The sequence below is a fragment of the Solanum stenotomum genome, chromosome 1 (assembly GCF_019186545.1).
Source record: "Solanum stenotomum isolate F172 chromosome 1, ASM1918654v1, whole genome shotgun sequence".
In the NCBI taxonomy this organism is placed as follows: domain Eukaryota; kingdom Viridiplantae; phylum Streptophyta; class Magnoliopsida; order Solanales; family Solanaceae; genus Solanum; species Solanum stenotomum.
This window is the reverse complement of record NC_064282.1, coordinates 38,349,043-38,376,776: the sequence shown is the minus strand read 5'-3', so window position 1 is coordinate 38,376,776 and position 27,734 is coordinate 38,349,043. Positions and strand designations below refer to the sequence as shown.

The 27,734-nt window shown below is 36.1% G+C and overlaps 1 protein-coding gene across 2 annotated transcripts; it reads left to right on the top strand.

The window, feature by feature from the left end:
- Window positions 1–498: 498 nt before the first annotated feature.
- On the top strand, window positions 499–27,692 carry LOC125873445 (double-stranded RNA-binding protein 1-like). 2 transcript variants are annotated; one of them, XM_049554390.1, is made up of 6 exons: window positions 499–862; window positions 12,012–12,149; window positions 20,615–20,850; window positions 21,241–21,457; window positions 26,350–26,478; window positions 27,232–27,692. In XM_049554390.1, the coding sequence occupies exons 1-6, from the start codon at window positions 586–588 to the stop codon at window positions 27,510–27,512; spliced, it is 1,278 nt and encodes a 425-aa protein (XP_049410347.1). In that variant the 5' UTR covers window positions 499–585; the 3' UTR covers window positions 27,513–27,692. The 2 variants fall into 2 exon arrangements, with proteins under 2 accessions (XP_049410347.1, XP_049410342.1); XM_049554385.1 differs by having other exon boundaries at window positions 27,226–27,692.
- The last annotated feature ends 42 nt before the right edge of the window (window positions 27,693–27,734 follow it).

Below are 27,734 nucleotides of genomic sequence, written 5' to 3'. Positions count from 1 at the left end.
TCTATGTAATAATAATCAATTGCCTTCTTATAATGTATATATTGGTAAACTTTGAATAAGGATACTAAATTGTGAATGTTTGCCAAACTTAATATTGAACTAATCGTTGAAACTTGAAAAAATAATAATAGTGCCTCTCGCTGGTATCTTATTCCATGTGGATTCTTTTATTGTGCAAATGAAGAAATATGATTCGTTACTAAAATGATGGACATTGTGTTTTTTAAAATTACGATTATTTGAAAATATTTTTTACTACGTTGGATCTCAAATATATTTCATAGTAAATTAAACAGAAGTAAAATTATGATAAAATTTTAAACGTTGGGCCTGTGCTTAGCACGGGCAACACTCATCTAGTTTTATTTATACCTTTTTATGTCCCCACAAAGCACAAATAAATATTTACTAGTACTTCAGCAAAATAATAATAATAATATTTTTTTACTAGTAATAGCCAATTTATATCAAATTAAAAATATTTTGTCTCCCAAAAAAAATAAATAGCCTGAAGCAGGCACATTGTAAGAAGAGAAGTTGATACCTTCCCTCAATTTTTTCGCCTTTACTGTAAACTCAGAAAGAATGTACAAAACGAAGCTACAAGAGCTTTGCCATCAGTTCGAATGGAATTTGCCGGAGTACGCGACGGAGAAAGACGGCCCTGATCACAACCCTCGTTTCACAGCCACTGTTATAGTGAATGGAGTCTCCTTTGAGTCGCCCAAGGACCAATGCCGTTCTTCCAAAGAAGCCCAAAATCATGCTGCCCATATCGCCTATGACCATTTCACTCTTCCTCAACCCATCCTCTTCTCACCCCACAACCTTCCTTCACCTGCTCTATTACCCACTTCTCCTGGTTAGTTCCTTAATCTTTCTATTTGAAATACCCTTTGTTATGTTTATCACTGATTTGCTACAAATTTCTTTGTTTTTGAACTGCTCTGATGAAATTTTGGGTGTTGTTTGCTGTTGTACTTCATGCATAAGTTATTGTACTTTTTACTCAACTTATTGAACATCGAACTTTTATTTCCCAATATAGACCACTCATTTTGTTTCAACAATTTACTTGCTCTATTTAAACTGGTTGAGTTCAATAGTGCAAGTAAATTAACATTTGAAAAAATGAATCTTTTAGTCAGAAGGTGGGTTTCATAAGTAAACCAATATTGAAAAATAATTTGAATTTTGTAGGAAATATCTACATGGTAAAAAGTCGGACCTCCATTTTCCGTGAATCTAGGGAGTGGAGGAGCTCGAGTAGAGAGAAATGTGGAATTTTTGGACAATCCCAGATATAGAAATAGGATATAAAGTTGGGTGAGATGACAACAACAACAACAACAACAACAACAATATATCCGGTGTAATTCCACAAAGTGGGGTATGGGGAGGGTAGGAGTATGCAGAACATACCTTGAAGGTAAAGAGGCTGATTTCGATAGATCTACAACTCAAGAAAAAGAAATAGTCCAAAGCAGTATGGAAAAAAGAAATTACAGAAGTATAGAAGTCATGGAAAAATACTATGGACAACATGACAAATCATCTTGAACAGTAATCACAACAAGATAATACGATAATCAAAGTATAATAAACAACAAATAGTAACCAAATTCAAAGGACATATAGTAGGTTGGGGGTGAGATGGGAGTATCTTTATTTATTTTATTATGTTATTAATATTTGACAAGAGTTGAATATGTTAATTGGGGTTTATTTTTTGTGATAGTGATTACTCCTGGTACCAAGTTGTTTTCTTTTCATTTTTTGCTTTCGCATATTAACCGAATGAACTTTGACCATAATGAATTTGGTAGCTTGCTGATATTTTGAAATGATGAAATCTTTTGAGTTATAACATCATGTAGTTTCTACATCTCTAATTATTGTTATTTATTGGGGAATTTATTCATGTCCGATGTGGTGCAAAATATAAAAGGTTTCTCGCATCATGGACGGATGAGGGTAAAAAAAACTAGTCCATGAGAGTTGGATCTGGGTAGGTAGCTAAAACATAGACACTTTGACAGGGAAGCCATGGAATTAGTGGATACCCTACAAAGGAGGAGAGTTGATATTGCATGCCTACAGGAAGTTAAATGGACAGGGAAAAAGGCTAGAGAAATAGGTAACACGGGTTATAAACTTCTGGTCAATGAACTGCAACAAAGACAGAACCTAGAAGCTAGTCTTTGTTGTCAAACAAAGTGCAATAGAGAGTCTTCCCACAGTTAATCTGGGATTGCCATCAGGAGCAAAACATAAGGCAGGTCCTATATGGCAGGGATGCGTGATTCTATGGCAAGGGGACAAAGAATGTAGAACATTTAACTTAGTCAAATGGAACTCTTTCATCACAAAGAAAGGATGAGGTTTGGGCATCAAGAATCTAAAAATGCAAAATAGGAGCCATGTTACCATTGTCACACACACAAAAAAGCAAAATAGGGGCCTCTCATGAAATGGCTATTGAGATTCAATGGTGAAGAAATTCCTTTATGGAGAAATGCCATCACAACAAAGTATGGACAAATGATTTCCAGACAATGCAGATGTTGGCAACGAATCTAGGATACCAAGTTGCCTCCCTACCCACAAGCTACTTGGGAATGCCATTGGGAGCAAAGAATGAGGAGCTAGAAGTCTGGAATTCAGTGTTGGAGAGATGTGACAAGAAGCTAGCAAGATGGAAGAGTCAATATTTACCTTAGGAGGCAGATTGACACTTATCAAATCTGTGATGGATGCACTACCCACATATATGGTGATCCTGTTCCGGATACTATAGATAATTGAAAAGAAGATCAACCAATTGAGAAGGACCTTCTTGTGGCAAGGAAATAAGAGAGTGGAGGCTTCAACCTTGTGAAATGGGATGCCATAACTCTTAACCGAAAGCAAGGGGGTTTCGGCATGAAGAAACTCAGCTTGCACAACAATTATCTGTTACAAAAGTGGCTGTGAATATTTTGCATAGAAGATATGACTTTATGGATAAGGTTCATCATAGAGATGTTTGGGCTCTTTAACCTCTGGACAACTGAGGAAGTTTATAGAACTTTTGGCTATAGTGTGTGGAAAATCATCAGAAGGCTATGGCTCCAGTTCAACACCAACATATCCTTCAAAATGGAGAATGGTATGAAAACACAGTGCTGGTTTGAGTACTGGATATGTGAAGACTATCTAAATGCCACTTTCCTAGACCCTACAGAAAAGTGACACTGTCTTCCAGATATGGAGTCCACATGTTGGAATTTCACTTGTAGAAGAGCTTTAAATGACTGGGAGGTGGGTAGAATAGCAAATCTGCTATGGACTCTGAACTCTTTCCCAGGTGTCTCCTTCGCCCATGACAAACCTCTTTGGAAGCTACATTGTAAGTGTGTCTTTACAGTTAAATCTTTTTTTTTTTTTTTTGCTAAAGTAATCAAATCATGTTAGAAAAGCATCTAGAAGATGCAAGGTTACAAGAGAGCAAATGAAACTGCTTCAAACAAAACATGAAGCAACCTTACCTGTAAAACAGCCAAAAAATTCCCTGAATATTCTACTAAGCTAAAGTCAAGGAGCTAACAAAATCCAAAAAGTTATCCACACTATTTACGGGGGAAAGGAAGTGCCAACTGAATAAGCATTCCAAAAAGCATTCCAAACATCTAGCCTTGAGGGTGCTAATAGGAGTCGAGATTCCATCAAAGCATCTGCTATTTCTCTCCGTCCAGAGACACCAAAAAATAACTGCTGGAATCATTCTTCAGATTCTTTTGACAGTTTTGTCACCTCTCCACAATGACCAACTCGCATAGGCATCTTTCATGGAGAAGGGTTAAGGGTATTACTCATTGGAGCCCACATATAGAGTAGAATAAGTGCCATAAGTCGGCTGCTGCAGGGTAGTGCAAAAAGAGATGGTTTGCAGTTTCATTATCTTGCTTACACATGAAACATCTGTTGCTGAGAATTATTCCTTTCCTCCTGAGGCTGTCTTGCGTTAGGCAAGCCTCTCTAAGCGCATTGTTTTGAAAGGCGAGCACCTTATCGCCTTTGGCGAGAGGCGAGGCCTCATCGCTTATTACTGGCGAGGCAAGGCGAGATCAAAAAGGTGAATGGCAACAAGGCGTCACCCCCCTTTTTTTTTTATAAGGACTGATTTAATAATTAAAAGGCAATATTAGGGTTTCATTTGGTGTTTTGGCAAACCTGCGAGGCTGCAACTCTCTTCTCTCCTTCGCGATTCTCTTCTCTTCTCCTTCGCGACTCTCTATTAGGGTTCTTTCTTCTTCAGTTCTTCAGTTTGAGACCTTACCTGCTTAGGTACGTTTTCAGCTCCTTTTTTTTTTCTTTTTCTGTTCTTCTCTTCTTCTTTCATATGCATTCAGCACAACAGTGTGCAGTGTGCATTCTCTGTTTCTTTATGCTCTGTTTTTTATTTCTGGAGCTACTGACTGCAATCTACCTATATTTTAAATATATGTTATTGCTATTGAGATTTTGGATATTTATATGTGCAATTAAATATTTTAAGTTTTTGGTATTAATTGGCACCTCAATTCAAAAAGGCGAGCACCTCGCTGCGAGGCGAGGCAGACCCTTGTCGCCTTTTGTTGCCTTTTGCCGTCCAAAATACTTCTCCGAGGGCAGTTCAAGTGAAGCAGGAGACTTTAAGAGGCTGCCTAGTTCTCCAAATATGTTTCCAAGGCCAGTCCTTAAGGATGCCATTTTGAGAGCTCCAGTAGTTGTAACTCTCCTTCACAGTGTAAACCCCATCCTTTGATTTGCCCCAAAGGATTCTGTCTGGGACTTCCCTCACCATAGAGCTTTCTCCCAATGTTTCTAGTAGTTTGAGGAAGTCATTAATTTCCCAGTTTTGCAAGTTTCTTCTGAAAGTTGGATGCCATTAGTTGTTGTCTCTGTACTGAGCAATTGTGACTTCCTTGTTCGACGCTATCCGAGACAATGTGGGAAAAGAATCTTTCAGTAAAGTGTCCCCAAGCCATCTGTCTAGACTCTAGCCAGAATCTAATCTTAAGCCCATTCCCTGCTTTGAAAGAGACATTTTGTAAGTAATCTTCCTGAAGACTACTGAAACATTAGTCTGTCTTTCACAAAAGCTTGGCCGTGGAAACTAATCTGGAAGATCAAAATTCCCCTAAAAGTTTCCTGTTTTGCTTGTACAACAATTGTCTATTACAAAAGTGGCTTTGGAAATTTGCATAGAAGAAATGACTATATGGAAAAGGTTCATGATAGAGAAGTTTGGGCTCCTTAACCACTGGACATTTGAGGAAATTGATGGAACTTTTGGCTGTAGTATGTGGAAAATCATCAGAAGGCTATGGCCCCAGTTCAGCACCAACATATCCTTCAAAGTAGGGAATGGTGTGAAAACACAGTTCTGGAATGAGCATTGGATAGGTGAAGACTGTCTAAAGGCCACTTTCCCAGACCTTTACAATCTCAATCTACTGAAAAGTTACAGAGTCCAGCTATGGAGTGATGGAGTCCACAGGTTGGAATCTCATTTTTAAAAGAACTTTCAATGACTGGGAGGTGGATGTAATAGCAAATATTCTACGGACTCTGAACTCTTTTCCAGGTGTTTCCTCGGGTCATGACAAACTTCCTTGGCATTGTTAGGGTGTATTTACAGCTAAATCTTGTTACTGGAACAAAAACATTAGTCCGTTTTTCACAATAACTTGGCCTGGAAACATCTGGAAGATCAAAATTCCCCTAAAAGTTTCCTGTTTAGCTTGGTGGGTGATCAGTAAAGCTTGTCTAACCCATGAAGTTTTACAGCAAAGAGGTTTACAGATTGCTCAAGGTGTTTTTTGTGTGACAAGGAAGTAGGATTTAATGATTATCCTTTCTTACACTGTAAAACAACTGCAATTATGTGGATCATGTGCTCGTGTATGCTAGTATTGAGCTGGATAGTGCCCAAGTTACTTTGGAAATGCTGAACAACTCGGAAACAATTGGAAGAAGAGACATAGAGGAAGACTGGTGGAAGTTGACCCCAGCCTATATTTGGTGGACTATATGGAAAGTAAGAAATGCAAGATGTTTTGGAGGCAAAAAGTAAAAACACCAGGAAAATCAAAATGAACTGCATCATCCTTCTTTGTTTTTTTGTGTAAAGTGTAAACAAGATATGGTGGGGATATAGACATGTTAGTTGATTTCCTAGGGAAACTGTAAAGTCTATAGACTAGTCTAGATGGTTTTTGTCTTGCCCAGTGTGGGTTGTAAGTGAACATCTCATCAGTTTTTGGATGATGTATTTTTGTGAATACAAAATTACCTTTATCTCAGGAAAGAAGACTTGCAAAATTTTTCCGACTTCTTAGTTCTTTCCACTTTTTCTTGTTTGAACTACAATAATGGTCAAGTGTTGTGGAGGGAACATGGTAATGTTTCATTCATAGTCCATTCATGATATGCTGCTCACAAGTCACAGGTTTTAATCAGATTTTTTATGGTCCATCTAAGAAAATAAGGAAAAATAACTGGGGATCAGGAACATGAAGAAACAAAACAAAAGCCTAATGTCAAAATGACTTTGGAAGTTTATGACAGGAGAGAATATGCTATGGAGAGAGGTGATCAGGGCAAAATATGAAATGGAGTATAAGTGGATGACAAAGATGGTAACTACACCATATGGATGTGGTATCTGGTGATCAATAAGAAACCTTTGGTCTCTGTTTCTTTCTAGAATCAGATTCCAGGTGGGTAATGGAATGAAGGTGTCATTTTGGGAGGACAGATGGATAGCCCAAAGAACCTTGAAACAATTATTCCCAGACTTATTTACACTAAGCCTTCAACAAAATGCAACTGTGGCTGAAATGTGGACAGGACAGGGGTGGAACTTACATCTTAGGAGGAATCTAAATGATTGGGAGATGGGGAACATAGTGGCCTTCCATGATACAATGGCACAATTTAGCAATCTGACTAGGGAAGAAGACAAGGTTGTGTGGAAGATTGGTAGCAAAGGGGTTTTCAGTGTCAAGTCAGCTTACAAAGATCTTAATCAATCAAATTCAAATGATAGGATGGAGCTCTGGCCATGGCAGATGATATGGAGACCTAAAATCCCATACAAGGTAAACTGTTTCACATGGTTACTAGCAAAGGAAGCAGTGCTGACACAAGAGAATATAAAGAAGAGGAAGTTCCAACTATGCTCAAGATGCTATTTGTGTGAGGAACAGGCAGAGACAGTCAACCATCTCTTCTTGCATTGCAAATGGACAGATCAATTATGGAGAATTTTCAGCAGCCTTAGAAAGATCACTTGGGTGAAACCAAGAAACATAGTACACTCCTAAATTGTTGGATCAATATTGGCAACACTACAATTAAGGAGGAGAGATGGAGGATTGTCCCAGCTTGTATATGGTGGACAGTGTGGAAAGAAAGGAATCAAGATGTTTTGAGGGCAAGAAGAACAATTTGCAGAATTTCAAGATGAATTGTATAGCTCTTTATTATTTTTGGCGTAAACAGAAAGTCTTAGTACAGGCGGAAGAACTTTTTGATGTTTTAGACTATTTGTGACAAAAAGCACAGATGGAGTCGGTCTAGTTTGTAATACTTTTGGAGGGGGGCTACTTTGATGTAGTATACCTGTGGATAAATAGAAGAAAAAGTTACCATTCTAAAAAAAAAAGCACTAACAAAAGTTATGTGTTTGATTACGAAAGAAGCATGCTTGACTCGAGATAATCTGCAAAGAAGAGGAATACATGTAACAAATAGATGCTACATGTGTTGTGTAGAGTGGGTAAAAGTCCCACATTGGTTGGGGAATGGACTGGTGATCTCTTTATATGGACTTGAGAAATCCTCCCCTCTTGAGCTAGCTTTTGAGGTTGAGTTAAGCCCAGGTGCCATATCTTCACATGGTATGAGAGCATTGGTGAGAACAAACAAGTCACTGTTGGTCAATTTCCGGTGGCTGTTGGGTCTGATTTGTGTCAATTATTTTTAATTTTTCTTTCTGTGGTTGTTGCGCGAAAACCAACCCCATCACGAGCCTCGGAAAGCTCCTGCGACCAAACCGCAGCCAGAATCACCGGAAAATCTCACCCCACGCGCCGATAGAAGGTGGCAGTTTCCGGCGAGATCTAGCTCACGCGCCGGCGCGTGAGGGCTGTTCCGATCAATTTTTTTGAGAAATTTTTTGTCTGTTGAAGTCGTCCATCCATTCCAACCAGTTCCGACCAGACGCCTAAATCAGTCAACCACCTTTTTCTACATTGCCCTACAACTTCTTTGATCTAACAGATATCCCTTAATTTTTTGGGTATGAGATGGAGCATGCCAAAAACAGCTGCTTAATTTCTGTCATGCTGGAAGAGGAAAGGATTGTCTAAGAATCTGAAAGACTTGGGACACCATACCTGTCTGTACAGTAAATGGTGGTGTATCTGGAACGAGAGAAATATAAGATGTTTTAAAGGACAAGAAAATTCTGTTTTAAAAGTTAGATCTGATTGCATCATGATGTTGTCATTTTGGTGTCAATTGGAGCTGGCTTGTGATGCTGAATCCCTATTGTAGCTCATATAAGCTTTTGTATCGACAATTCGGGTTCTCCTTTTCTTTTATCTTTCTTTCTTTTTGGATTACAGCACCTTAGAGCTGGTGGTTTTTACATTAATAGTAATTACCTGGTAAGAAACGGTCATGGTATTTTGGGATAGATAAAATAGGAATGGTGTGAGATTATTGTAGAACCAAGACCTAAAGATATGGTTGTAGAAGTAAAATGGGTTTGGGATATGATTATTGCATCAAGACTTGTATGAGAAAGGAGATAATCGAAGTTATTAGTGCATGTACTGTGCAAATAGGATAAGATGCAGAAGCTAAAGCCATGTTTTGGCAGGATATGGACACTTGATTCAAGGGATTCTAGGATTCCAACAAATCTTTGTAGGGAGGATATCTAAATGATCATGTATGTAAAGATAGCACGGTTTCATCAAACAATTACAAGACCTGCAAAATTATGCGGTAGTGAATGTTGGTCACTTATATCCAACAAATCCAGAAGATAGAGTGTTGCAGAGATGGGGATGCTAAGATGGAGGTACGGTCATATAAGATTAGAGTTGATTAAAATGACCACATTCTCCTAAAGGTCGCTTGAGATGGCTTGGTCACATCTTGTATTGACCTATAGATGTGCCGATCCAGAAGCATGATACTATGGTGAGTGAAAAAGTTAAAGGGGATGAGGTAGACCTAAAATCACATGAAGAACGTTTTTTCGAAAGACCTACAGTTTCTGGAGTTCAATGTAGACTTAGCTAAAAATAGGAAACAATGAAAGAATCCATATAGGATTTAGAGGTGAATAGGATTTAGAGGTTGTTTGGGAGGGATTAAAAGCTGGTAAAACCTGCTTTAAGCACTTCTTAACTTAATTTGGTGTTTGCTTTACATGTAAAATGTTTTTTAAGTTAGGTGTTCCTAAGCTAAAATAAGCTAAAAGTTGTAAGTTGGTCACCCTCAACTTATTAGTACTTTTTTACTTAACAACTTTTCTAGTTTGACCAAAAGACTTACTTGTTCCTTGTATATTTTATAAACCCCAAATACCCTCCTCTTATAGAAGCCCTATGTAGGACTCTTTTAATTTAGAGTTCTTGAGTCATCTTTCTCCAGGAGTCTTTCTTTAAGAGATTTTCTCAAGAGAAAATAACTTTCTTTAATTTATATATGATTTTTTTTTTGTAGTATTGGAATATATTTTTTTATATACAAACTTGAGTCAAATTACAACATAATAGTTATTTAAATAAAATAACTTATATTTATTCATAGTAATCTCATCAAAGCAATCTATAACTTAAAAGTGAATTGAGACAAAAATTAATTTATTTTTGAGTTAATTTAAAGTTAAAAGAGTTGAAATGACAAGCTTATTTTTACTTTAAACAAATTTAAGGGTATTTCAGTCAATTAAGTAGAAAAGAGCTTTTCAGCCCTTCTTTACCAAACACATCAATTGCTTCTTTTCAGCTCCAACACTTAAAAATTGCTTTTAAGCTCTTATTACTTAATAATTACTTAAATTCAGCTAACACAAACGGGCTCTTAGTCTTGTTAGAGTACTTTTAGGGCCTGTTTGGAAGGACACCCGGGTAATTGGATTTGGTGTAATTGGTGTAATTACACTGTCTTGTCATGTTTGGAAGGACAGATAATTACTTGGTCAGCAGGTAATTGGTGTAATTGGCAGGGGGTAATTACACTCTACAATTCACAGGCAGAGGCTGTGAATTGCTGGTAATTACATGGTGTAATTACCACCTGATTACTTTTTAATTTCTTTTTTTTTTCTACTTTTATTTTTTTGTTTTAATTTTTTTTACTTATATTATGTTAAGTTCTTTTTTTATTTTTATTATTCAAAAAAATTGTAAAAGTTTATTTTTTATTTTATATTATTATATTTCATTTTCTTCTTGTTTCTCTACCTTACTTTACGTGATTCTATGTAATTTTCTCGTATTATCTATTTCTTTATGCCATGCTTATTTTCTCATTAGCATAATTTTATTAGTATTCTAATTTCTAAATTAAAATAGAATTTATTGTTAAGTAAGTTTATAGACTTACGTTTTCTTTATTAAGAAAAAATAAAAATAAATCATATTTATTGCTATGTTGAAATTTGTTATAAGAGTATTATGTTAAATTTTTTGTTTTGAATTTATAACTTATGTTATATTTTCAGTTTCATTTGTTTTAGTAATATTGAATTTACATTGCACGTCATTTTTTAATTAGACTTGATAGATTATATTTTTGTCAAGCATTTAATAATTTATGACATTTTATTTATATATTATTCATTTTATCAAACATGCATTTCACGATATTCGTGGAAACTTCATACTTTTAGTTGTTACGATCAATTCAATTGAAATATATTAATTTTAAAAAATATAAATCAATTATTTTTTCATAATATTAGTTACAGAAAATATGTTTATTAATTAATATATTTTCAAAAAAGAATATATATATCTTAAATATTTAATTTAATGTCATTTATAAAGTTTCTTATTTGTCTAGTATAAATTATTAATTTTTATTTTTAAAATTTATTATAATTTTATAATTGCAATTGTGCATCCAAACAGAACATGTTACACTGTGGCATCCAAACAGGACATGTGTAATTATAGTGTAAGTGACAACCAAACATGTCAGTGTAATTACTAGACAGTGTAATTACTAGGCTAGTAATTACTACCCTAGTAGTTACACCAATTCCAATTACCAAGTGGCTTTCCAAAAAAACCCTTAATATTATTATGGATATAACTTATGGTATGGTGATGACATGAATTTAGCTTAATTGCTGATTTGAAGATTCATATAGACAACCTCGGCTTGTTTGGAATTGAGGTGTAGTTATTGTTATCATAATTTTAGTTGGGAATATGGTCAAGTTGATTGCCGAAAGAAAATAGGGATATTGGAGGGATAAGTTGTTTACCTAACGGGTTTGATACATCATAAAAGAAATACACGTAGACCTCTGCAGTAAAAGGGCTAGGGAAGGGTTACATGATATCGTCTCTATCCCTACCTTGCATTTTTTGAAGAGGTTATTTCCACTGCTTGAACCCTTGACCTCCTAGTCACATTATTTTGTTACAAAAGAGGGACACATTTTCAATTTCCTTTTGATATGTTCATAACAACTTTTCCTATACCAAAGAATAAATTGAATTAACTAAATGTGAACACAATTTCTTATAATTTTACTATTGTTGTTTGTTCGTTTTTGCTGCTTGTCTAATCGTTTGAAGTCAAATGATGTGCTGTGTCTCTATCCTCAATGATCAAGTTTACACGCAAAACAGAAAAAAAGAAATGAACAATGAAATAATTATTTGATTTAATGGGAATACTTATTGGGGCATATGGAAAAGTGCCTTGATATTGTTACATTTCACTTAGTTGTGCAGGTGCTTCGACATCAAAGAGTAAGGTGGGGGATAGACCTCCAAATATGGATGTTTTTCAGCAAAGACAAAATAACATTGGACAACTTTCTCATGTCAATGGAACTGCATTGGCTATTGTGGACACTAATACCTCTAAAGGTTAGAATGACACATAAATCTTCTTTTCAATTTTTTCTTGGATAGAATGTGGATTTTATTGCTAAGCACCAAGAATGTGCTAATATGACATCTCAACTAACTCCAAATGCAAATACAAATGATGCCACAAGGGCGGGTACGCCACACCATTCGGGCTTACTATAGTGGCTTGGTCTCAATCTTGTGCACGGAATCACGTTGTGTGTGTCAAGTAAAACCTATGAATACCCTCCCGTCGCTATCTTTTATTCTCGTTTAACACAATTATATATACCATTTAGCTCAAAAGAAATCAAGTAAAAATACTTGTGATAACACAAAATGTTATGGAACTCAACTTGGATTGACATGAATACCTTTAAGCTCAAACAATTAATCAAGTAGGTGCCACACATAAAATATGAAAGTTTTACGTTCGTACTTCAAGTGAACTAACTTGACCTTTGTATGAGAAACACATGACATAGGTGGTGCCTTAAATGCGAAGGGAGTTTTAGTTTCACATACCTTTAGTACCTTCCTAGCTATCGCGGATCACCAATAACTAAACTCACATAGATGCAGCCTCACATAGCCAACCACTCGCTTCCACCACTCAATTGCAGCCAATCAATCCAACGCAATTCACTACAAAATAATATATATACATGTTCATCAATAACCCGTAGGTTCATCAATAGATTCATTCCAATATTTTCCACTTATACCCAAACTAATCCAATTCTTTTTTTGATGACAAGGAAAACCCGCAGCCGCTACCTTTGGGTGCGCACAGGGTAAAACCCCCGCTCCTATGCAATAGCTCGCAAACCACATAGGAGAGGTAACCCGCACTAGGCAAGCCTGGTGCGACGAGCTCGACCCAGAAGGCAAACCCCTTGCTTTTGCTGGCAAGGGGTTTCGAACTTGAGACCTCCAGCATGGAAGTCCCAAGCTCAAACCACTGGGCCACCCCGAAGGGTATAATCCAATTCTTTTACAATCATTTGGAGTGAATTCCTAATTTATTTTTCCAACTTATAAGGTACAATATTAATTCTGCCCATAAGTAGAAACACTCAAAAATTCCACCTTTATCAATAATTCACTATTCATCTTCCCTTTTCAAGAACCCTAGTTCATCACCAAAACCTATTTCGAAAGCTAGTGCAAAATTTCCAATTAAATGGTGATATCCATTTTACACTACATCCCAAATAGGTATTCTATAATTATATTCAAGTGTGGGGTAGAGAATCTACCTATTTGAAGTCAACCCAACTTGAGTTCTTGAAGAATCTCCACAATTCTTGAACAAAGACTGATAGTTGTCTAACAATTTAGGATCATTGTCTGCTACTCCAAAAATAATTCTTGTTTCCTGGTTAATACCACCTCGCTGCAGCCACTGATGTGCGAAGGCAGAGGGCACTTTGATGTCCCTGGAAAATTCCAAGAAAAATTCTTGGTGTTTCTTCAACTAAGCCTTCTAAAGAAAGAATTAGAGGGTGACCCCACTTAACCCAAATACCAATTAATGACAAGCGTAAGAAATGATCCCTTAACCCTTCTTTTTTCTTTCTTTTACTTAGCTGACAGCAGCTATACATATATATGCTACAATTTTCCCTAAGATATGCACACTCTATCTAAAGCATATAATTGTTATACCAATACATCAAGTGCCCCATTTAACTTGGTAGCGAGTAGCGCGTCGTTTCCCTTTCCGAATATTATTTGTAACTCTTCGCGAGAAATTCTTAAATACCAAATAATTATGGCACACTCAAAAATCCTTAATTTGGTATATAGTGCACCACGTAACTCTTTATAGCTTAAGAGTTATATACTTGTATACTCAAAGTAATAAACTTAATTCCGATTCCGAGATTCTACACAGTAACTTTACTGGCTAAGCAATTTATTTTATTTGTGTGATTGTGTTGGTTGTCCATGATGCATTCTGTATATATTTTGCGAATGGAGCATATATATTTTCAATGTCTTAAAAATTGAGCTACCAGGAACTTAAAGAAGGAACAAGATGAAAATTTTAAAAAGAACACTAGATTCCTGCTTCTCGATCATACTAGTAGGACAATGACAATTGCTTGGCTTGTGACCTTGAAGGTTTTGGAGCTAGTTGCCACCCCTCAAACCTAGGCCTGGGCGGACTGATGCTCGATGCCTTAACCTAACTTAGAGAACCCTTTTATATGAACATGAAGATACAACATTTATATGATATCACATCAAAAAGCGGAATAGTAGGCATGAGTCACATAAGAACAACTCTCTGTCAAGGAGTGCAAAGGTAATTTAAAGTCTTCTTCTCATTAAAAAACATAAGATCTCCTTTGATCATAACAAAGATGTAAAACCATATTTAAGGCAAATGGAGCTGATTTCAAAACATATGCATGACTTAAATACTCTATTTTATGAAGCTTCTAATACATAACATTGCAATAGAAATACTAGACTGGCAGGTTCTACAAGTTCAACGTAGCTCAATTTTTGCTGATACAATGTTATGGTTTTAATATTGAAGCATAGAAAGAGAATTTAATCTTCTCATCTATCAAGTGATGTCTGAAGTAGTTTCTGTTGGATTCTATACCATGCATCTGGTGAGATATTTAAGATGTTACATATGGTATGAATCCAGGACTCACATGGTATAAGTAGAATTTTCTTTCTTCTGTTGCTTTATATTTAGTTAGAATATCAAGCTCATCATTATTTACACTAATTTCTGTAATCATAACTTGGATGGTGGTATTAATCTAATTGGATTCATTCCATCAAGGAAGAGAAAATAGATATTAAGGTTAACAATGATGGCATTCAGTGGTACTTTCCTTTAATCTTAACTTTGATTGTGGTTTTAACTATTTGGTTCACCGTCAATGAAGAGATAATAGAAATGAAAGTAAGCAGGGTTGACATTCAGTAGGTCAGTGTACCTTGTGTTGAATTGGAGCTTTTTCTTCGGCGTTGTTGTTGAGTATAGTATTCAACACTGCATGGTTCTCAACAGCAGAAAAGGTGTAAATTAGTGATTTATTAAGAGATAAATAATAATGGTGGTATTAATTCATTAATTCCTTAATTGGGATTCAACCAATCCATTAGAGTTCAGATCTGAGAAAGTATAATAAATTATACCTTAGCTCAGCTCCTTTAGGTGACTTCTGAAATTGCTCTGCAAAATTTCAGTTCAAGTTCAAGAGCCATTGTTTCCAGTAGCAAGTGACGAATTATCATGTTGAAGTGGGGATCTAGAAGCCTAGTAGAAGTAACTGTGGAGAAGGGTTACAGCTCGAACATCCAGTTATCTAGTTTCAAAGTTTCGATTAGAGGTGTTTTCAACCTATTTAAGGTTCAGCGCACTGAAAATCATACAATGAAAAATAATAATTTGGTAACAAAGCTGAAATTACCTGATCTCTAAGCTTGATGATGGCTGAAGATGAATATTGGAGGAATCTCTATAGACATTTCCACTTCCCTTCTCGAGATCTTTCCAATTTGTGTTGGCTACAATTTATGTGTTCTATATTTTGTTGGTTTTCTTAGTCATTCTGGGCCATTTCTTTTGGCCTATTCTTTTGTATATATTATTGTTTTATTAATAAAAGTTTGCCATGGCCCATTTGGTTTTAAAAAAAACTACTATAGGACTAGCTGAAATCAAATCATGCACTGAATCATGGTCAGTAGAAAGTCCAACAAGTGTAAGAACTAAAAACAATGTCTGCCTATGTTCATGTTGTTTTTCCACGTTCGTAGTGACTGGCATCAACATTTCAAATTCCTCCATGACTATTTGTACCTGTCCCAAGTAAGTAGATATGTCGGATTCTTGTTTCTTTAGGTTTGTCATCTGAGATATCACATCATAAAATCAAGATATGTCATTAGTGTATAAAGCACGAGCCTTTTCCCAAACTGATTAACATGTGTGGAATAGGCGAAACAAGGCCATCAACTTGGAATCAATAGATCGCCATATGAGACTACATAATTGAGCATCAACCTTCTCCTATTCTACTTTGATTTTTGCATCTTCCTCACTAACCTTTCCCTTTTTATCTATCACACAAGCATTGTTTGTTAAGTGGTTTTGGACTTCTTGACCCTTGCACCACAACTCAACTGTGGAAGCCCAAGGTAAATATTTTGAGCTTCCCATTAATGGTTCTAAAGTGATCATAGGGCTTGAACTTCCAATTCCTGTATTTTTGGAGCCAAAAATATCTATTCGGGAAAAACATCTTGTGAAATCAGATTTTTGTAGCCAATAATCTGGAAATACGTGCCGGAGTCGGTAAAAAAAAGTCCCTGCAATTTGAAAAAAAAGATTGTCGGAAATCAGAAAGAAATAGGGTTGTTGCTGGAAAATTAGATCTGATCTCCAAGAATTGGTTGGAACCAGGAAATAATTATATGGACAGCTTCAGAATGAAGTGGCGACTCCACTGGAAAAAGAAAGCTGCCAAAAAATGATGCACACTCCTGCCATGGATATGATGAGCTCGTCGGTGTATTGCTTCTGGCTAGTCTAACTAGAGTTTGCTTGTCGGGGAATTCCAAACCTAGTGGTGGCATTATTTTTCGAAAATCACTAAAAGAAAATGTTATTTACTTAGACAGCCGCTTAGATCACCAGGAAGCTACAGAGGGATAGCTGGATTCGTTGAAACGATTCATATCGATACTTTTCTCTCAATTGCTTTGATAGACTGATACCATTTAAGAAATTATAGGAGAAAAATATTATTGAATTGTATCTCTACATGATTACACTGAAACCTTATTTATAGACAATATTACAATCCTTTTTCAAGTAGGATTCTATATACTATTCTTGTTCCTATTCATACTCTAACAAGGAGTACTTATCTTTGAGTTCATAAGGCATTAAGGGTTGTTGATGTTACCTATCATAATATCAATACATAGAGTACGTGGGGTCCTATTAGGATTCCCTAAGCTTCAAGACCTTAGTTTGTTAGGAATACATGACATCGGGGTACATATCAAAGTAAACTGTATACATGAGGGGTGCATGACATAAAGGATAACTAGCACTTCACACTTACGGGTACACATACACGAGGACTACATTTGAGGAGAGTACATATCATTTGAGGACACTAAACATGTAGAGAAATGTTCATTTATAGCTTTAGGGTGATATAGCATTTCATGGTTGAAGCATACATGGAGCATATCATTTACGAAAAGGATGTATCGATTTAAGAGATATAACATCGAGAAGAACAAAGGAAATTTCCACATTGAGAGGGTCAGCCATTACATACCTCAGCCCGACCTTAGTAAAACAACCAACTACTCCATTACGACCTTAATCTACAAGACTAATAATGATAGGGAGCTAGAATTAGCGAAGAGATTCATAACTATGTTACTTTGTCAATTATCAAACACATGTGAGCAAAAGCCCTTCATCAATGGTGTACCAACAGCCAACCTACTCCTTGGTAGTGACAACATAAAAACTTCCCTCCGAGTCTGAGGTGACCCATAACCATCCGGGCAGTAACACCACAAGAACACCTCAAAACAAATCCCCATTCTCATAAAGCTAGCAACAATTTAAGTCATGGCTTCCGATCACCACCCCATGAGTCCCATTGCTAAAACATTCTTATAACATCAGGAACCATCCATGCATACTCTGAAAAGGAGGCGTACCTTGAAAGATGAAGAGAAACCCCAAAAATCATCCTTGAGCCCCAAGTGAAGAAACCCCTATGAATCTCTAGAATCCAACGAAAAATTGATGTTACAATCACGTATTAGGTGAAGAATGGCTAAGATACTATGGGAAGAAATTACCTTGGTGTTTTAGAACTTGGAAGAGAGAATAAGAGTGAAGAATAGCTTTGGGTCGCCCAAAAATGAAGGGAAATGGAGTGAAGATCGAGTTTTAAAACATCTGGACGAGCCTTGATGCAGAGCTAAATGCTGGCTGCATATGGGAACTTTTGGTCGCATCTATACTGCACAGAAAAACAGGACTGTAAATTTTGGGCCAGATGCGACCAACTTGCGGTCGCATATGGGCTAATGCGGTTGCATATCTACTCAGCGTACTGCTCTGCAGTCCTTCAGTTGAAAGTTCTTTAATTTTTTGCTCCGAACTTGGATTGAAAAATGGTTTGATGTGCTGGAAAGAAGACTTAGAGTTTTAATTTGAAAAGTAGACCTCCCTCTAATTCCTTGTAGATTGGGAGACACACCCGTTTGAAGTCAGACCATGTATGAGATAATTTGAAACAATTGACCGCAATGTAACCTTCAACTTTGACTTTTGTGCTAAGCTTCCCCTTGACCTCTTATCTTATTTTAACCCTTCAAATACCTCATATATTGGTTCCTTGATATATTTAGCCACTTTCCATCTTATTCTCCTGAGGTTGAACAAATTCATCTGCGTCGATTAGTAGTTCTTTGGCATGGAGATACCGGGTGTTATAGTAGTATTGGTTCTAAGCTTTTGTGTCATGGCATAAAAATTGTTGATTATTTGCATTGCTGTGTTGTATCTTTCTATCTATTTTCTCTTCTTTTGTCTCTATTTCATATTGCTTTTGTTTATTATTAGTGTATCAGTTGTATATCATTTCACCTCATTCTTAAAAATCTTCAAGCTGAATACATGTCCCTTCAAAGCTGACGTAAATCTCTCTGAGAAGAAGAGCATATACCTATAATTGGAGTGAAAGCATTAATTCTTTAGAACAGGTGGTAAATGGATCTTTTTCCTTCTGGATTTGATGAGATTACTTCATCGGTACCTTGGATAAAGCACCTGTAAGCAGTTGAGATTTGAGATATACAGCCTAAACTAAGAAATGAATTGTGGAAATGTCGCTTACTTCTAGTTCAGATTAGTAGAAGGTTCAACCCATCTGCCAACTAGACCAGTATAAGTTTTTAAATGTATATCAGTACATGGTTGATCGTTGGACCTTCCTATCCAGTACAATAGTGTTCTGAGTTTCTCTCTGTGAGAGTCCATTATTTTTAACCATTAGCTTTAGTTGATCTTAGATGAGGCCTCTTGGCAGTTCCCTTCAGATGTTCCTTCCTTCTGTTGTGCTTTATAGGATATTTTGTTCTTCTTGGTGAACTTAACTACTCACTCCACACTCGTTATAGTTCATCTTCTTATAAAAATGAGAGTTGGCATGTTGGGGGAATCTATATTTTGAGAAAGGTAACGTTGTACTAATCAACAGTACAAAGGTTGTGCTGGTACAATTTACGGATTCCAAAAAGTTAGATATATCCTTGTTCGTCTTACAAGGATTCTATGATGTCTAAAGAGTTAGCATCCTTTGGTCCAACATGCTGGAATAGAGAAGGAAATATGTCCGGCTACAAAGAGAGATGGAAGATTGTCCTTGTTTGCATCTGGTGGACAATATGGAGGGAAAGGAACCAAAGATTGTCCCTTTCCAAAGTCTGAAGTTGAATTGTCTTATAACCTTTTATTTTTTGTGTAACTATGTACTCCCCAAAAAGGTGGAGGATATTACTCAGTTTCTAGATAGTTTAGGAGGGATATACGTGATAGATTTCTTTGGTTTTGCTTACTGTAAACTCCTGATGTAGCTACTACTAAAATACACTATTGTGTATTTTGTCTATAAAATGTTAACTTTCTCAAAAAAAAAAAGAGTTAGCATCCTACACAACAACATACCCAGTGTAATCCCACAAGTGAGTTAGCGTCCTGCACATAACTTCCTTTACACCAATAATGAAATAACAGTTAGCAGCTCATCTTGTTCTTCTGAATTGAGCTGTATCTTCCTTCAAAATACCTGCCATTCCATTCTCTCCATTAGGTCCACCATATACAAGCTAAGATCATCTTCCACCATTTCAATCCGGCACCTAAAAATATCAGTTGTAGAACTAGGCATATCCCATCTTAGTCCAACCATGTTCAGGAATAGTGCCATAGCAGAACAGTGAGTCCACAGTGAAAAAATAAGTGGCTGTTATATTCTGCTTCAGTATAACAAAGGTAACACAACTCATCTGAAAGCCCATTTTTTGGGTTAAACAAGCTTATCTAGCTACCAACGAAGTAAAGCAAGCCACTTTGAAAAGAATCTTAACTGTGGGGGCAATCTAGCAGGTGATTATATTCTGTGAATGTTTACAGAGCTTCAAATTCATGAAAGAAAATTACTACTGAAGCAGTTCCGTACAAGGATAGAATTATAAGAAAGATGCTTTGACCTTATCGCAGATAAACAGTAATTGATATGCTTGGACGCAATGTGCGAAATTGTTGAAGTATTTCATATTTCTTGGAGACTTCATTTCTAGACACACCTTCAAGAGTGTGTGAATAATTCAGATTACTGACTTCTTGATATTTCTAATCAGCTAATCCTTTCAAGACAAGTTTCTGATTCTTTACAATTTTGTCCATGTTGCAGGCATGCTTCATTTGTACAAGAGTCGATTACAACACTATGCCCAGAAGCAAAATCTCACTTTACCCGTGTATTCTTCTGAACTTGATGGCCCTCCTCATGCCCGTTGTTTTAGGTCAAAAGTGACCGTTGACGGGGTAACTTATGAAACTCAGGAGTTCTTCTCTACATTGAAGGAGGCTGAACATGCAGCTGCAAAGGTTGCTTTTGAGTCATTAGCACTTAATGACACTCAGGAGGTTAGTACTCCCTTTGTTCCTGTTAATGTAACAGTCTTTCCTTTTTGGACTTTCCGAATGTTTGATCCATTCTATTTCTATACAACTTCCGTACTTCTAAAACTCAAATTTTGTCAACTGCCCAAATCTTTGAACTTCCATGTGGTATTTTCTCTATCAAATTGACTTTTCATCCACTGTTTTAAGACTTTCTTCTTCTATTCACTAATATAATGTGCAAGTCAATTTAGCACATTAAACATCATGTCCCGTTCAAACACCATCAAGTAAAACGGGAAGGAGGGAATATTTAAATAATTTTAGTTTTACTTCGGTGCTGAGAGATCATTCATGTGACTACATTTCATTGTTCTTCTATTTATTTATTTAATTACTTTTTAATAACATCAGGATGAAGGTTTGTACAAGACACTTCTGCAAGAACTGGCTCAAAAAGAGGCTTTACTTTTTCCAGTTTATGATACAGCCAGAACTGGCCCACCTCATGCACCAGTATTCCGCTCAATGGTGGAAGTTGGAGATGGGACTTTTCAAGGACAAGAAGCTAAAACCAAGAAACAAGCAGAGATGAATGCTGCAAAGGTTGCTTACAATGCCCTTGTGAAACGTAAGGAGGATATACACTTAGTATCATAATTTGCAAGTTTTCTGAATTAAAATTACTTTGATCGCGGTACAAGGGCAAATTACATGGAATTTTATTTAGATAAGAAAAATGATATTTTTAAAAGACAATATAAAACTAAGCAGGAGTACATGGTGTTTCCAACTAATGAAATTAATAAACTAAAGAACAAGGAAAACTTTGCACATCAATGCTGTTGGAGTTTCATTACAGCCGGTTATGTTAGGACCGAAATAATTTGGTGTCATGCGGAAGCTAACAAAGCAAACTTTGAAAGACCACGAGTAAGAAGACAAATGAGAAATATACCAAAAGACACAGATTTTACGTGGTTCGGTCAATCGACCTACGCCCACAAAAGAGATGGGCAATCCACTATATAAATATGAGAGCACAAAATATAGAGAGAAATAACATCAACCAATTCACTCAAAATATAAGGAGGTTCACACAAGTGATAATGTATCACTTGTTTCCCACAAATTCTCCCCTCTAACCAAAACTCTCAAAGCCCCTAGGACAACATTGTGAATGCTGATTAAGTTAGAAGTAACGAGCCTCCATTTGTAGAGTCCTAAACCTTTTCCTACAAGAAAATGACTAGCCAAATATGGTGATTTTTTGATTTCCTTTTAGGAAAAGAAAAATCTATTTATGGTAAAAAAAACCCAGGGCAAATACCCCACAGGTTAAACAAAAATCAAATTACAATAAATAGTTCCAGAAGCTATATCTACACCTAGGGCACCTAGGTGCTTTCATGACTTCCTATTTTCTACGGAATACATTAAAATCTAAGTGTAACTGAAATGTTGTGTAGACCTAACAGTATTTCCAGTATCTTATTGGTTCACATATAAAATTTTGCTGCTTCCTGTGTAGCTTTTATGTTGTGAACATAAAAGTTTAGTATCTGGTGGAATTACATTGCCATCTCCTTTCAGGTAAAACTAGTCAATCTTAATGTCCAAAAGATGATAAGGCCAATGGCAGACAACAACCGTGGATAGAAAAAGACGGACATGATATATTAGCCACCAGAGGAAGTATCACTGTAACTAAGCCCAAATATTTGAGTATACCCCTTTGCAACAAGGTGAGCCTTAAGTTGATCACCTTGCGCCATCCACACCAATTTTTACCACATAAATCCAATGACAACCAACAATAGATTTACCTTTAGGATGAGAAACAACTGACATCTAAAGCAGATATCTCATCAATCATAGCTTGTCACTGTTCTAGATGAGGAGTTATTTCACTTGTAGACTTGGGGGGATGGAAACACATGACAAAGATGATAAAAAGGCATGATGGAACTATGACAACTTAAAAAGGTATAATGGGGGTTAGTATTATGAGGGGATCGTATACTTTTTCAAAGGGCAATCAGTTGACTAGGGAGAGACAAGTCCTTAGTAGATGCATGGTCTCATGCAGGACGTGAATCATCTAAGCTTAATGTTGGACGTAAGCAATGATGGTCAATCAGGAGTGGTGATATTGTGGCTGGAGATGTAAAGTGATAATAGATTCCTCAAAAGTTGGTATAGGTAAGACATGTGAGATATCATGAAGATGTAATGTAAGGTCGAGACTTAGAAATGTGACATCAACTGATACCCTTTCTGCACTACGAACCAAGAAATAAACATTTGAGAGCATAATGGGCTAATTTATCTTTTCCAAGGGCTAAATTATGAACAAAATACGTGCTCCCAAAAACACAAGAGGGAAGAGAGTATAAAGTTGACTAAGGAAACATTACTGAATAAGGAACCTGATTCTAAATGGAAGATGAGGGCATTCGATAAATCAAGTAGCAAGATGTGAGAACTACATTCCCCCAAAAACGGAATAGAACATAGAATCAGATGAGAAAAGTGGGAGCAGTCTCAAAGAGGTGTCTATTCTTTCTCAATACTACCCCATTTTGCTGAGGATGTACAAACAAAATGGCGGATGAATCCTTGGGTGAGTCATAAACGGCTGAAACTGGAGGATATATATTTCAAGGCATTGTGGTAGAAACTAAGATGAAACAAGATGAAAATGATACTTTACTCGTTAAATAAAGTGCAAGAATCTTATACACTGCATTAACCAATAACTAAGTCCGTATTGATTGGACAAACTTTAAGATACAAAGACAATATTAATATTTTTCTTAGTCAGAATTCTCCTAAATATATATATTTATACTAAACATAAAGATAACTCCTAATAGATAGAGATAGAAACAATAACTACTATAGATAATTACTGCTTATATATTTTATCCTTTTTAAAACAAAGAAACTAAGATAGATTATCTCCTCATGCTCGTCTAGATTTTATTCTAGAGTAAGTCTGTAAAGGAGCATTCATATCAGTGCATCCCTCTTCAAAAGTTGCCTTGTCCTCAAGGCGAAAAGAAGGAAACAAATTTCTTGGGTAGGGTCGCATGAGGTTTCCGGTCCTCTTAGTGGTACATGTATATGCACAATACCCTTGTAGAGAGGTACCTCGAAACAACGATGTTAGTTACCAGAAATTCTTTGTCTTCTAATTACTGTCTCACTAATTGCTCTGACACCGTGTGAGAAACAAAAAAGTTTGAGTCATTACTCAATTGTTGGGGTTTTTCGTATTATTTTGTTGTAAAACTGCTTTGTTACTAGCTATTTTCTCTTTTACTTCTGTTCTATCTTTTTCTAGACTATTATTGTCTTGAGCCGGGGGTCTATTGGAAACAATCTCTCTACCTTACTTCTAAGGTAGAGGTAAGACCTGCGTACACTCTACCCTCCCCAGGACCCACTGTGTGGGACTACACCGGGTATGTTGTTGTTGTAGCTATTGGGGTTTAAATAACCATACCATGTTGTAAAAAAGGAAAGAAATCAATACCTAATTACAAATTACAATAGGAGTAAATTAAGTTACCTACTATATTTACTTATTTTCTAAATATTCGCAAAGATTCTAACAATTAGCATAAATTTATGGATTGCCCCTCCCCCCTAAGGAAAATTTTAATATGAAGGCAAGGAGAATCAACTACTAGAATTCAACCGACTCACCCTATACATTCAGGAGACTATGGATTCTGCTATTTTCTGTAGAGAATTACACAGAAGCCTTTTCCAGTTGAAACTTTGTGGACATTTATAGATGTTCTGATATTGATTGTTGGTAAGAAGAAAACCTATAAATGGGGTGGTTGCATGTCTCACTTAATGCATAACTTGCAATAGCTCCACCAGTTGGAATTAAATGGATATAGCTAAGATCTCAAAAAGTTGCATAGGACCAACACACACACACACACACACGTATAGGGATGTTGCGTGTTCCTTTTGTTTCCTTCTGTAGGATCAATAAGATTGTTTTTTTGAGTTACATGTTCTCTTGATTCCCATGCACTATTCCATAGTTTCCACTGTCGGACAGTTTCTCTATCTTCTCCTATCCATCAGAGTATTCACACTTTCGATCTCTAAATCATTTCTGACCTGAGATGTGTTGGCTATAGCCTTACTATTCCGTTATGTACTTCATCGTATTGCAGATCCGTGAATAATTAATTGAATTTATTGACTGTTTCCTTTCTGATCAGTTAAATGCACCAAAAGTTCCATCACTGCCTCTTCATTATTAGTTTGATCTAGTCTGTGCCCATGAGCTGCCACTTGTTGAACTTGGCTACATCTGCATGAATAAATATGTGATAATGTCGTTTTGTTTGGAAATTATGTGAACAAGATACTAATTGCTTTTACATCATTATATGAGATTAGTTTTTTTTTTTCAATCCCTTGTTTGCTTACTTTTGCAATATTGTACAATAAGATTGTTGAACTTCAAGAAAAATGATAGTTGCATCATGTTTAACTCTTACAAAGTGGGGTCAGTACTTGCATCATCAACCATTTCCAGGTGTACAATAAGATTGTTGAGCTTCAAGAAAAATGATACTCCCTTTGTCCAACAATACTTGTCCGCTGTTGACTTTGCACACTTCTTAAGAAACTATAAATAGAAGGGTAATTTCACTGGGAATGTTGTTGTATTAGTTAAAGCTTATTTTTTCAATAAGCAAAATATTCTCTCTCTTCAAATCCAAGAATTTTTCATTGAGAATGACCACACATTGTCCTAGTTTAATCAGCAAATATTGAAATACCATTGTTATATATATTTTGTGGTTCTGGAGAGACTAAAGTTGTAGAATGCTATGTTTACTATACTTTTCAAAAAATTACTAGTTGTCTATAGCAACATACCCAGTGTAATTCCACAAGTGGTTTGGTAAGGGTGTGTTATGTATATGCAGACCTTACCCCTATCTTGGGAGAAAAGGAGGCTCTTTCGGATTAACCCTAGGCTCAAGTAAAACCATTACTAGGAAGTTCGGAAAAAGAGAACAACAGCAAAAAGATACTAAGTTGATTATGAAAGTATAAACAACCTCAGTGCTGGCCATTTGTATCGGGAGAAATATGGCTGCTATCCATCTTTTATTTTCCATACAAGTAGGAACATTAGAGAGTTGGTGAATCAATTTTATTTTAGAAGTAATCCATAAGTATAGAAACCGATGTTTCTGAGGTGATTTCCTTCTAATCAACTTATCATTTCATTGGAACATCTTTGGCTTATCACATAAAAGGTATATTTTCCCACTTTACAATTCAATTATATGACATTTTTCAAATATTTATGCTCAAATATCAGATGAATTATTCAGTCTTTTAAGTTTTTTTGATGAAACCACTTCAACCTAAAGAAAATATCTTATGTTTCTGTTCGAAACCAACATTATTAACCTTGAAGGGTTGGGTTCATTGGCAAGTTCCAAGTCAAGTGTACAATTTCATACTTTTGTGTTACAGGTGGTCAACTAGATGAACCTCTTCATGTCCTTCCAGTCAGTTCAGAATGTGTTGTTGCTGATGTTTCACAACTAGTTGTTCAGCAGAAGACCAAATTGATAATTGAAGAACTAAGTTTGCAAAATGAAGGTGCTTTCTGAAGTCTGCTACCCCTTGATATCATTTTTTAAACTTGTTTTCTGCTTTTTTTGTGATATCTTTCTTTATGTGGAGGCTCTTAATTGAACTAAATATATAGGTGTCACAGGTTCAGCTGTGCCACTGTCATGTATTAAAAAGGAGAAGACATTGTTGAGATTGCTGATAGAACTAAATTGAGTATCTCTGATGTTTAAGTACTTCTTTAAGGAACAATATAATTTATTAATGCATTACCGCAAAAGTAGTCACAGAGAACAGGTTTCAGAACAGTTCAGTGGACAAAGCCAAACACTGTTTTCTAAAGTAATATCTAATAGGTTTGATAAATGATGTGTCACACTATCAAGTTGGGAATTGCAATGTGACTCTACATCTTTTGGACCAAAATCTCTTTTTGCACAATAACTTAGTGTGGTTGCATGAGGAGTTCTTTAGTAGGTTCTATATCATTGAGGTCAAGATAGTGGAATTTCTATGTATGGACCAACCAGTTTAGTTAGTTTCATCAAGTTGAAATAACATTAATCCTTTAGAACTAAAGAGTTGCCTTTCTTCCAACTCAAATCTCCTCGTCTTAAAGTGATGCATATTGGTTCCGGCTTTAGTCTTTACAACTTAAACAACAAGGTCATATAACCATATTATCGACTTTGTGTTTCTTCCAATTTACACTAGCATCAGTTGTCTATTCGTATTATATAATGTGTTACTCATTATTTGACCACTTATTTTCAGAGGCAGACACAAATGCAAAAAGACACAGATGTTCGAATGCACCCAACACATATTCCCTTATCAGGGTTCGTCGTCCTGCAGCTCCATTTGTTGCTTCAGATTCAACTGATGCAGTTGTTGAGTCTGTTGATTCTGGTACGTATGCTGGAACCAGTATTTTGCCAAGTGAGAAGATTTTCATTTTACCCCGGAAAGCAAACATGGACCTTCCAAGTGGTGCTTCTGTTTTGCCTTGCAGCAACAAAAAATGGGTTGCTGCTAGCTTAGAGTTGAATCGAAATCACTAACTGCAGAAACCCAACTTTGTAATGTTGTTTGATGAATCTTATCTTGATGATAAAGTTCAATTCTGATAATTTTGTACTGGTACTATAATATGTGTAAAAGACATATGTGCCCTATAGATACAAAAAATTAATCTATGCTATATTTTTTGAGTAAGTACTAGGTTATGCTTATTAAGAAAATTAACCTTCCGTGGTAATTATGAAAAGGAAGCCTACTGTTGG